Raw genomic sequence first — 12016 nt, 5'->3', positions numbered from 1 at the left:
CACGTTGTAGCCCCATTTTAAGTATTCCAATCAGTTATAGGCAGAAGACAGACTTACAAGCTTTCTATGGTGATGCTTTTCGCTATTCCTTTCTCTCCCCCTCCAGTGTCTATTTTTATAATATAATGAAAGGAAAACCAAGATTCAAAAGACAGCCAAGCATCTTAACATTATTACCCCCTTTTCCCCAGCTCTATTCTCTTTTAACTATTGCGTTCTTTTCTGTGTCTTCCACTACCTGCATCTTTTCTCTGCTAACCTCTCTGTTGTTGTATATTGCATACCCTATCATCCGTGTCATCATGTGTCTACCCTCTAGCCCATGAATAACCATCTCTCCCTTCCCACTCTGTATCCATCATAGATTGTTTCTTTTAACAAGAATACCTTTGTTTCATACAATGTTTATCGTTTTGTGATTGACTAATTTTACTCAGCATAACGTCCTTCAGGTTCAACCATATTGGTGAGGTGTTTCACAGATTCATTGTTTTTCTTTGTTTTATAGTATTCCTTCGTTTCATAGTATTCCATTGATGTGGCACTGTAGGATCAGCACTGGACTGCAAACCATGAGATTGGCAGTTCAAATCCACCAGCTGCTCCTTGGAAACACTATACAGGGTTGCTATGAATCAGAATCTACTCAACAGTACTTAACAAAAATTAACCATTCTGTTGTTGAACATTTAGATTGTCCCCTTCTTTTTGATATGCCTGGTAGACATCATATGGAAGGATCGTATTTTCTTATCCTTTCTGCTCTTTATGTCTCTTGACTGGTACATTTAATCCATTTACCTTCAGTGCAATTATCAATAAGTATGAATTAATTGTCATTTTTCTGTGTTATTTTTATGGAATTGCTGAGTTTATTTTGTTTGTATGTTTCCACTTTCATTTCTGTTGTGTTAATGTTTACTAAAACTTTCTGATTTTCCTCTTTTTTTTATTTTGATGTGCAGGTGTATTATTTTTCTTTGAGGTTACACTGCAATTTATTAATTTTTCCCTGTTTTAAATAGTTTGTTTTATCCTGAAATATACTTGACCTTCCTTGCCATTTGAAAGTTCTGTATGTACATTTTTTCATTTTGCTTGTAGTTAACTTCATTATACACTGATATCTCTGGATTCCTATTTTCAGTCTTGCAGGTTTGTTTTATTTGAATACTTGCATATCTGGCCTGAGTTTCAGGTGATGGTGTTATGTATGGTTGTTGTCTGCTGTTGTTGAGTCTCAGTCCAAAGAACACTCTGTAGCATTTTTTGTAAAGTTCATCTGGCCATTACAAATTCCTTTAATTTTTGTTTATCAGGAACTGTCTAAATTTTGCCATCATGTTTTAAGAACAGCTTTACTAGGTATATAAATCTTGGTTCACAATCTTTTTCTTTCAGAGTTTTGTATATGTCATTCTATTGCTTTCTTTTCTTTTTTTCCATTGCTTTCTTGCTTGCATGGTTTCTGCTGAGAAATCAGAGCTTAGTCTTACTGGTTGTCCTTTGTATGTAGCTACTCGTTTTTCTGGAGTCCTGGTGTGGCATTGTGGGTTAATACACTGGACTGCAAAGTTGCTTAAACCGCAAGGTCATGCATTCAAGCTCACCAGCTGCTCCTCGGAAACCCTATACAGAGTGGCTATGGGTCAGAACCGACTCTACAGTACTTAACAAACAGCAACTCAGTTTTCCAGAATTGCGCTCAGGATTCTTTCCTTGTCTTTGATTTTAGAAAGTTTGATTATGATATGTCTTGGTGATTTTCTTTTGGGCTCTATCCTATTTTGAGTTTTTTCAACTTCTTGTATGCTTATCTTAATCAACTTTCATGATGTTAGGGACGTTTTCTTCCAGCAACTCTTCAACAATTTTCTCTGTGCTTCTCTCTTCTTGTTCTGCAATTCCAATCATCCATAAGTTGTTCCTCTTCATGGTGGCCCACATACCTCTTAGGCTCCCGTAAAGATTTATAGCCTCAGAAACCCTGTACAGGGTCGCTGTGAGTCTGAACCGACTCTACGGTACTTAACAACAACAACAGTTATTACCAGTCAGCCTAATTGAAATAGACTGTTCTCCCAGTGTGATTTCCTAGTCTTCTTTGTCCTTTTGAGAGGAACATTTTCTGAGCTCCTTGTAGTGTCAGAGAGTCAGTTAATCATTTTAGCTCACCTCTTAAACAGGTTGGGAGGATTGTGTGACCATTTGATCCAAGCAGATTAATCAAAATGTTTCTTGGCAGTAGTTTTGGAGTGATAAATTCTTTTTCCTTTGAAGATGCTGGACTGGGGCAGGTGAGAACCTGGCATAGACATCTTGCCTGCCATGTAGTCAGCTGCTAGAAGAATAAAAAACAAAAGAGGAAAAGAGAGTCAGCCCTCACATCCTAACACTACTTCCCGAATGACTGGACGTCTGTTGCTCTTAGATATGGTGGAGTTGGCTCTGATTCATAGCGACCCTATGCACAACAGAATGAAACACTGTTTAAACTCATTCTTGCAGGCTTTGTGTTAATCCATCTCATTGGGGGGTGGGGGGGGGTCGTCTTCTTTTTTGCTGAACCTCTACTAAGCATGATGTTCTTTTTCAGGGACTGATAACATGTCCTAAGTAGTAAGACAAAGTCTGATCCTCCTTGCTTCTAAGGAGCATTCTGGCTCTACTTCTTCTAATATAGATTTTTTTAAAGTGATTGTGAATTATGTGATAGTTTTCATGGGAGAATATTAGCTTTACATTCATTCTAAAGTGATTGTGAATTATGTGATAGTTTTCATGGGAGAATATTAGCTTTACATTCATTCTATCATATATCGTTTCATTGACATGGTTACAATCCCCTCCATGTATCATCAACCAACCAAAGGGTACACCCTGCAAGCCTGTTCCCTGGTTGTCAGCACCCTTTCTCTCTCTGGATCTAAAGTCCCCAGCCGCTTCATCTCTCCATGTCATAGTCTCTGCCTCCTTCTCTGGCATCAGTGCTGGGTAAGGTCCCGCTCTCCGCTCTTCTCCCTTGTTGGTCCCAGGGACCTCCGCTCCTAGACTGCAAAGTCAATCACTCCCATCCTGTTGCTACAAAACGTCTACCTTTACATTTCCAACCCTCACAGTCAGTCCTGATAACAATTATTCACCATTGTATCACAAGAGACCCATCCCCATCTCCTGTGGTAGCAGCCTTTTAATAGCACTTTTCATTCGGTTCTCATGTTATCTCATTAGATCAGCATTTTTTTGTCCCTCACGTTGAAAACATAAAATAAGCACATCTTTCCTCAGTGACTTGAAGTATTAATTGTGAGTGACCTAAACAGGAGTTAAATCATGCATGAATCTCAAAATCATGTTGCTATGTGAAAGCAACCAGAAAAAAAGGAGTGTGTAGTATATGCTCCATTTTAAAATTCTAGATAAGGCAACCTAATTTATAATGACAGTACATCAGTGGTTGTTTGGGGACATGGGTGAATGGTGGGATAGGAGGAAAACTTTGGGTCTGATCGATATCTTAATGGTGCTGATAGTTCCACAGGGGTACATGTAAGTCAGAACATTCAGTGCAGTTTAAATATTTATAGTTTATCTGTTATAGCTCAGTAAAATTAATTTATATTTTAAAAGTCAATCAGTGGCTTTTTGTTTGAAAAAGTGAATAGGTCACTTTGTCAAACTCCCTCACTCCCATTTGGCATTTGTGATAATACTGGCAATGGTTGGACTGGTATCTCATTTTGTATAGTGACGTATACAGAATAATGGGACTGGAACATAAACCATAGTTTGCCTCCACTATGTTGTCTCCCAGCACTGAATTGATTATCTGAAATATTTTAGATAATTTAAATAGAAATATTTAAATATTGTAGGCTTATCAATCTGAAATATTCATCACCTTAAGAAAAGGACTTGTCATGATTGCATGTTTTGTTTCCTTCAGACCACCTTTTGGGTGCGCGATCTACAGTGAAACTTACTGGTGACTAAAAATTGCCAGGAATTCAATATATTTTTGAGTTTGTATTATGTAGAGCAAGATTAAAATATTTTCCCATGGTTTCTACACAGCTTTCTGAAACAAAGGTCTTCACTGCTTCATCTGTTCCAGCAGAGAATCATGTCACACCGGGGCAAAGGTAGACAATTTTTGCCGACTTTTTTTTGTTAGTCAAGCCAAAATTGAAATTTTTGCCTGAGGAAAAGTGTTTTGGTCCTTGCGTTTCTTTCTATTTTTTCCCTTTTCCATCTAAGACTAACTTTTATTTTACCCCTAGCCTAGCTGGTCAACTGACAAAGGTTTAGTCATTTCCAGTGTGGTTATATTCATGGATAAATAGCTAATTCACAGGTAAGTCGAAAAGTATTGATACTAAGGTTCCAGTTCATTCATGCACTGGTTTATTTCAAACATTTTCTGAAATCAGTAGATGACTATATACAAGTTCTCTCAGTAATAGATTTGTCTTAATCTCATTAGGATTCTTTACAAGAAGAAAAAAGGCTCATTTAAAGCTGTGACCTTCGATTTTGGTCTGCTTGGCAGAGAGGTCAGCTCAGAAGGTTTTGGCAACTGTTTTTGGAATTCAAAAGCAGTCATCTTTTTAATTTTTGTTGAGGACAGAGGATGATCACTGGGGCTTGTTAAAGGTGTTTTAAGAAAATTGAAATTTGCATTTGTGAGGAAAAGGCCATGAAAGTTGTGTCCAGGAATTTTTTCCAAGGAATAGTGACAATGCACCTGCTCACACTTGCAGAGTATCAGGGCTGTCCTATGAGCATGAGAATTTCCTTGGGAAACCTTATGTCATCCACACTATAGCCATGGTCTTGCCCATTCACACTTCTTTTTGTTCCCAAAACTCTTAAGAACATTAAAAGGAGACATGATTTGAGTCCTTCAGGAATGCCAAAACTGAGGTTTTCACATGATGTAACTCAAGGAGTGTACAATTCTTTGGGGAAAAGTTGGAGAGGTGGTAATACCACCTACAGAAGTATATAGAACCAGATAGAGAATAAGACAAGAAATAATCGCTTCATTTTGATGTTTTTGTGTAATAAAGCTATCTGATTTTGTAGCAATATTTTTTGGCTTACCTTCATATGTGTGATTTGTTAGCAATTGTGACAAACTGTTAAAGCCTATTTAGTGGTGGATCTTGTCACTTTTTAAAACCTATTGCTTTTAACAGAATGAACTTAATATAGAGTACCCTTTGGTTCCTTGGTATAGTACTTTTGATTTAGATTTCAGGCTGTTTATTACAAGCTTCTCGTGCTAGTTGTAATATACTAAGGTTTTGGATTGCAACTCAATGTAAAGAAAACAAAAATCCTCACCACTGGTCCGAAAAACAGCATTCTTATCAACAGAGAAAAGATTGAAGTTGTTAAGGACTTCATTCTTCTTGGATCAACTGTCAACATTCATGGAACCAACAGTCAAGAAATCAAATGACATATTGCATTAGGCAAATCTGCTGCACAAGATCTTTTTTTTAAGTGTTGAAAAGCAAAGATGTCTGCTTGAGAACTAAGGTGCACCTGATCCAAGCCATGGTATTTTTAATAACCTCATATGCATGTGAAAGCTGGACAGTGAATAAGGAAAACTGTAGAATTGATACTTTTGAGTTATGGTGTTTGATGAGAATATTGAAAGTGCCATGGGCTGCCAAAAGAACCAATAGATCCATGTTGGAAGAAGTATAGCCAGAGTTCTCCTTGGAGGTCAGGATGGCCAAACTTCGTCTCTTTCACTTTTGGACATATTTTCAGTAGGGACCAGTCACTGGAGAAGGATATCATGTTTGGTAAGGTGGAGGGTCAGAGAAAAAGAGGAAGATCCCCAGCGAGATGGATTGGCAAAGTGGCAGCATCAATGAGCTCAAGCGTGGAAACAATTGTGAGGTTGGCCCCGGACCGGGCAGAGTTTTGTTTTTTTGTATATAGGGTCGCTATGAGGTGGTACCGACTCGATGACACCTAACAACAACAACAACAACAACAACAAACTTTTGGATGATAGAAAAGGAAAGAGTTTAATAATATGTTCAGATCTGAATTATTAAAGAACATTGATGTACAGTTTTGTGATGCAGCAGCTATGAAAATCTTTGATTATGGTTTCAAAATATAATGATGTAGAAGATGTATGTTTTGATCCATATGACACCTTAGAAACCAAAGCATTTTGAACCTAACATATTGAAACTCATGATATAAATGAGGTGGATATATAAGGGGACAAGTGTTAAAGGAGCTCCCTTGAAATATATTACTTTTAAATTGCTCATACTTTCCTATCAGTTACATATGTATATATACACTGGATTGCAAGGCCAGTTTGTGCCTCAAAGTTGATGGTTCAGTCTCACCAGCTGCTCATCAGAAATCCTCTCAGGGTTGCTGTGAGTCAGAATGGACTCCACGGCTCTTAACAACAATAACTGTAAAAAATGTGTGTGTGTGTATATGAATAAGGTGCTTCCGAAAGTTTATGGGGGAAATTCCTTTAGTTTATGGGGAAATTCTATTAATGAATTTGATAGGATAATTTCCTTTTAAAAAAGATGCTAGTTGAACTTTTTTGTAGTGTGTAGTTTTTTGATTTTCAGAAGATAGTAGTCTATTATATCTTAGCAAGCTTTTGGAAACTTACCATGATTTTTTGTGATGGGTCATAAATAAAAAGCTACCTTAGATTTATATCTGTAGGGGTAGCTGTTAGTAAGCTGGACTGTTACTTTGGGATCTAAAATACTGTTCTGGGACTTAGTCTTTTTATGGGATCATGAGAGTTGCAGTGTATACATACAGAGAGAAACTCACAGCTAGGAATTTTGTTCTCTTTTGGAGTGAATCTTGAATGATTTGACCTCCCAGGATCTGCTTGTCTCACTGGTATGGAGAGGGAATTGGCCTTTTAAAGGGTTTATTAATGGAGTGAATTACCACGGCAGATAACATGTGCATCTTGCCGATCCTATACTAGGTAAGAGTGGAGAAAAATTACAGGAAGTTGGGAGCTCACCTTATGTCAAGTAGTCTTTATCATTTCTCCTTCTTGCCTTCAGATGTTTGTCTGTGCTTCTCAAATTTCTGGGAACATTACGAGAGTTCTAGTTAGCATAGTATTTTTTATTTACTGGGCATTTTCCCGTGAATATTTAGTAAGAAATATGAGACTTAGGTAAACTTTAATTTATTATGGAATAGAATGCAAGACTTACAGGAATATTTAAGGTAAATATGAGAGTGGTCTGCTCTGGTCAAAGCCCTCATTCTCCAAGAATATGCATTCCCTCTCCATTGGGAATGTTTAAGAAACTCTGCGTCCAAGTAATAAATGGATGAACTGTGTTCAAAGAATTGAACCACGCTTCAGAATATTATTTAAATTTACTTAATCGCGGCAGGTTTTCAAGTCAGTCATCCTTAATGCTATTTCTGTGGCAATTTCTCAGTACTCTGTTTGGTTTCTGTTTCTGCAAAGCCCTGCTTCAGTTTCTGTGGCTTTGTGTGCTTTGATGCTCTCCTTTTGGCTCCTTCACACTCCAGTACCCCAAGGCTCTCCTTCCTTAGATAACTTTTAGCATGAATTAGTTTGTATTGATTTTTTAGTAATATTTGCTTATGACTAGTTCCTCATTTGCTTTTTGTCTGCTTAGCATTGATCTAGTAGCCTTGCTCCAGAAGCCTGTTCCTGCCAGTCAAGTGTCAGAAGTCAACTCCTTTGAATCTTCCCAAAAGCAGGGCTTCGGCCAAGCTCTGGTCTTCACAAATTCTCAACACAACAATCAGATGGCACCAGGGACTGACAACTCCACTGCTGTCAACTCCTATTCTCCTCAGAGTCTGGTAATTCACTTTTATTTCAGTATGGGATTTTAAGGAATGTAATAAATGCATTCTAGAGTATGACACGTAAATATAGTTTTACGATTATTTTCTAAACACAAAAATGGCTGAAGTAAATCTCAATCCAGAAAACAATGATGTGGTCATTCCCAAGCACATATCTGATAATTCCATGTGGAATTCAATTGCTCTGAGTTTCTGGACAAATCATAAAATATTTTTTATAGTTAGTAGAATTCTTCTCAATCATGGTCACTCAGTAAGATTGAAGTCATCCTTATTAATGAATGATTCTTTCTCTTGTTTGTTTGGTTTTCAGTATCTGTTACTAGTCTAAGATACTAAATTTTTTTTATTCTTCAATTTCCCTAAATTCAAGTATTTGTCAGTAGGTGGTTGTGGTTGTTTATTGCCATCGAGTTGGTTCCATCTCAGCGATCTTGTATAGGGTTTCCTAGGAGTGACTGATTCAAATGGACCTTGTGGTGCAAAGGGACCTTATGGTCCCCAGTGCATTTTCCTGCAGCACCCCACTGGGACCCAAAACATGCAAAATTATTTCTTTTTAAGTCTGCCAAGGTGCTTATGTGTTTTGTATTTTAATATCTTTGTTATTCCATAAAATAAAGGTACTTTTTATTTTATTTTAAATGCAGTTTTGTGGCTGAGGCCCATCTAGCTTGAGAGTGTTTTCCTGGAAGCAGTGCCATCAGTGCTGTGTGCCTGATTAACTGCCCATGAGAGTTAAGCTTCCATCAAAAAGGATTTCAGGAATTAGTGGTGAAGGATGGGAGTACACACTGAACATAGCATGAGGAAGACTATGGCTGCAGAGCAGAGTAGTGGGAAGTGCTAAGCTGTAGTGGGAGGTTGGATGCACTGTGACCACACAAACCTACAGCTTTCCCTAGTGAATTGTTTGGTTTAGACTTCGATGCACTCTATCTTGAAATCTCCTGTTGAAAAACGCTGTTTTATGAATATGTAATTTTCTTTCTCCCATGCCTGACTCAAATACATTATTACCTATGAACGAATAAAATGGAGAATTCAGTATGTAACCTTTTCTGCTGTTTGTCTTCTACTCTGTGTAGTCACTTCACATTGGCATTTTTATGGGAATCTGGCTTTTTAGTGTCATTGTTCATTGTGGATCAGATGGTGGTGTCAGTGCTTGAAATGGGATGGGCCAAGGCGTGATGCCATTTGTTTTGAGAAGGTCCAATTTAAAGTAACATTTTCATATAATGTTTTCTTAGGTGATTACTACTAATTACGATATTTAGATTCATAGTTTAAAAATACCTGTAGCAGTAAGTAATTGGTGTGTTTTCAAGCCTGGGGTAGAAATTCTATATTGCTGAGAGTTTCTGTTTTTGTTCTCTCTAAAGCCTTCTGTCCTTGGTTCTGGATTTGGAGAGCTTGCACCTTCAAAAATGGCCAGCATCACGAGCTCCCAGATTTTGGAGCAGTTGAAAGCTCCAAGCTTGGGCCAGTTCACTACCCAGAGTTCACAGCAGAATAGCACGAGTCCTCCAACAACCACTTCTTCTTGGGAACTCAAGTCTACAGCATCCCAAGCATCAGTCCTTAGTCATTTTGGTAAGTATGTATTTTTTATTCCTGCTGCCCCAATTGAGGACATATTAAACATTAGCAGAGCTTATTGACTTGATAATGCTAAGGTTGAATTTGTCTAGAGCTTTTATATATTGTTGCTGTTGTTCAGTGCCATCTAGTTGGTTGTGTCTCACAGTGACCCTTCGTTTTAGGGTTTCTGAGGAACAGCCGTGGGTTTGAACTGTCGACCTTGCAGTTAGCAGATCAGTGTTGATCCTACAGCGCCACACGAGGAGTCCCGTTTTCTATCTATACATGTATATATATAGATATAAAGCAGAAAGCTCCACTGGTGCCATCCCACCATTAGAGTTTTCTGCTTTATATCTATGGTGGTGGCTGTGTGCCGTGGAGTTGGTCCCGACTCATAGTGACCCTTCATAGGGTTTCTGAGGCTGTAAATCTTTATAGGAGCAGAAAGCCTCACCTTTTTCCCTCAGAATGGCTTGTAGTTTTGAACTGCTGACCTTGAGATTAGCAGTTCGACACATAACCATTATGCTACCAGAGCTCCTGCTTTATTTATTTATTTATATACACACACACACATATATACTTATACACACATGTATATATGTATTGTTGGCACTCTCTATGATTAGACCAGATCAAAATTCCATGTTCGTGAGAGAGAGTAGGCATTTAGTTATATGTCCCATTGTTTCTTATCAGTTGTTGTTGTTATTGCCTTGGAGTCAATTCCAACTCATAGCGACCCTGTTTACGGTTTCTAAGAAATGGCCAACGAGCTTGAACTGCTAACCTTGTGGTTCAAACTGCCCTTGCAGTCTAGCACATTAACCCGCAGTGCCACACGGGACTCCACATTACTATTGTTAAGTCCCGTCAAGTTGATTCCTACCCATAGCAACCCTGTAGAGGGTTTCCAAGGAGCAGCTGGTGATCTTGAACCGCCGACCTCACAGTTCAAATGGCTTTGCAGTCTTGCGCGTTAACCCACAGTGCCACATCAGGACTCTGATAAGCCTCAATAACCTTCCCAAAGTCCAAGGTCCCAGACACCAGCCAAGGCCAACCTTACAAGCAAACGTTTCTAGAAAGGAGAGAAGTCTTAGCTCTATGTTTATTGTTTTTGCAGATTTAGTAAGGAATGGTACACGATTTTAGATTTTAACATTTCTATTTTCATATTCTTTACAATGGCTGTCTTTTTGGTACATGCCTCTGGTACCAAGTTCAAAAATTGATTCATTTAAGATGGAAGTATATTAAATCATGAATTGACAAACCACAGATCTATGAGACCAGTCAGTATACAACCTATTTTAATAAATGATGTTTTATGGGAACATAGCCACAATCATTCCTTTATATGTTGTCCCTGACTATTTTCACACTACAGTTACAGAAGCCTTCAAATCCTTAAGTGTTTACTGTCTGTTCCTTTACAGAAAACCTTACTGACTTCACTATATGATAAAGGTGTCATTTCAAATCATTCATAAAAACATGATTTATTCAATAAGTTGATGATTATAATTGGGTATTTATTTACAAAATGAGGTTGTATCACACCCTCAGTCAAAGTACTAAATGAAACAAATATTTAAATATAATGAATTAATAACAGAAGTATAAAAAAGAGCATAGAAATACATTTTGTATAATTTTTCTAAGGTGGATATTTTTAGGTGTGACAGAAAACAACATCACCAAATATAACAAGTCAGGTAAACTGTGAAGAATATTTGGAAACATTATAGACAATGGCTTAATTTCCCAATATAAAAAGCTACTAAAAATCAATTGTCAGAGGTATGGACACAGTTCATAGAAAAATACTACTAAAGAATATGAAATGATGTTACTGCACTTAAATCATTTTAATTTGTGTTCATTTTCTATTATGTTTCACCAACCAGACTGGGAGAGATTAAGTTAAATTTGAGAGTGTGTTAAAAGGCTGTGTATGTGGAGAAGATTGCAATCATTACAATCATTACAATGGAACAATAAGTGTAAAACCGATGTTCTCTCATGTAAACTATCACTCAGTTCACAATAAAAAAAGGCTGCGGTGGTACAAGCTTTGAAAGTTTGTATGGAAAGCAGTTTTGGAGTGTTTGTAAACTAGTAAGTCTACCGTAGGAACTAATCTTACAGGTGCACTTGTACTTGAGCAAAATGCTGTGTATATAAAACCATGAAACCTGCAGGAGCGGGATCTTGGTGGAACTGCCTTATTATTTGGAGTCTCATAGGATGCAATCTTGGACCGAGTGTACTCTTACCACTTTCTATGGCTCCTACTAGTAGAAAATATTTGAGCTTCCATTCTCTGACAGTTTCTGGATTTTGCAGATTTTACTACATTTTCATTTCATGGTTTTAATACTGAAGATTAGGAAATCATAAAGTCCATTAATATGGTGGTGATAGTTGTTAAGTGCCATCGAGTTGGTTCAGACTCATTTGTTGTTAGGTGCCATTGAGTTGGTACCGACCCGTAGTGATCTTATGCACAGCAGAACGAAACACTGTCCGATCCTGGGCCAACCTCACTACTGTT

At 37.7% G+C, this 12016-nt stretch overlaps 1 protein-coding gene across 4 annotated transcripts in view; it reads left to right on the top strand.

Moving 5' to 3' along the window:
* Positions 1–12016, top strand: part of UBAP2 (ubiquitin associated protein 2) — a 117796-nt gene that overhangs the window by 79626 nt on the left and 26154 nt on the right. For all 4 annotated transcript variants that reach the window (XM_006863038.1, XM_006863037.1, XM_006863040.1 and 1 more), the window contains 3 exons: positions 4075–4142; positions 7677–7866; positions 9258–9468. In XM_006863038.1, the coding sequence (XP_006863100.1) occupies positions 4075–4142; positions 7677–7866; positions 9258–9468 (469 nt within the window). The remainder of the gene's footprint in view (positions 1–4074; positions 4143–7676; positions 7867–9257; positions 9469–12016) is intronic.

Source organism: Chrysochloris asiatica, unplaced genomic scaffold, assembly GCF_000296735.1.
Source record: "Chrysochloris asiatica unplaced genomic scaffold, ChrAsi1.0 scaffold00053, whole genome shotgun sequence".
Lineage (NCBI taxonomy): Eukaryota > Metazoa > Chordata > Mammalia > Afrosoricida > Chrysochloridae > Chrysochloris > Chrysochloris asiatica.
Note: the sequence above shows the minus strand (reverse complement) of the source record. Positions and strands in the feature narration are given on the sequence as shown.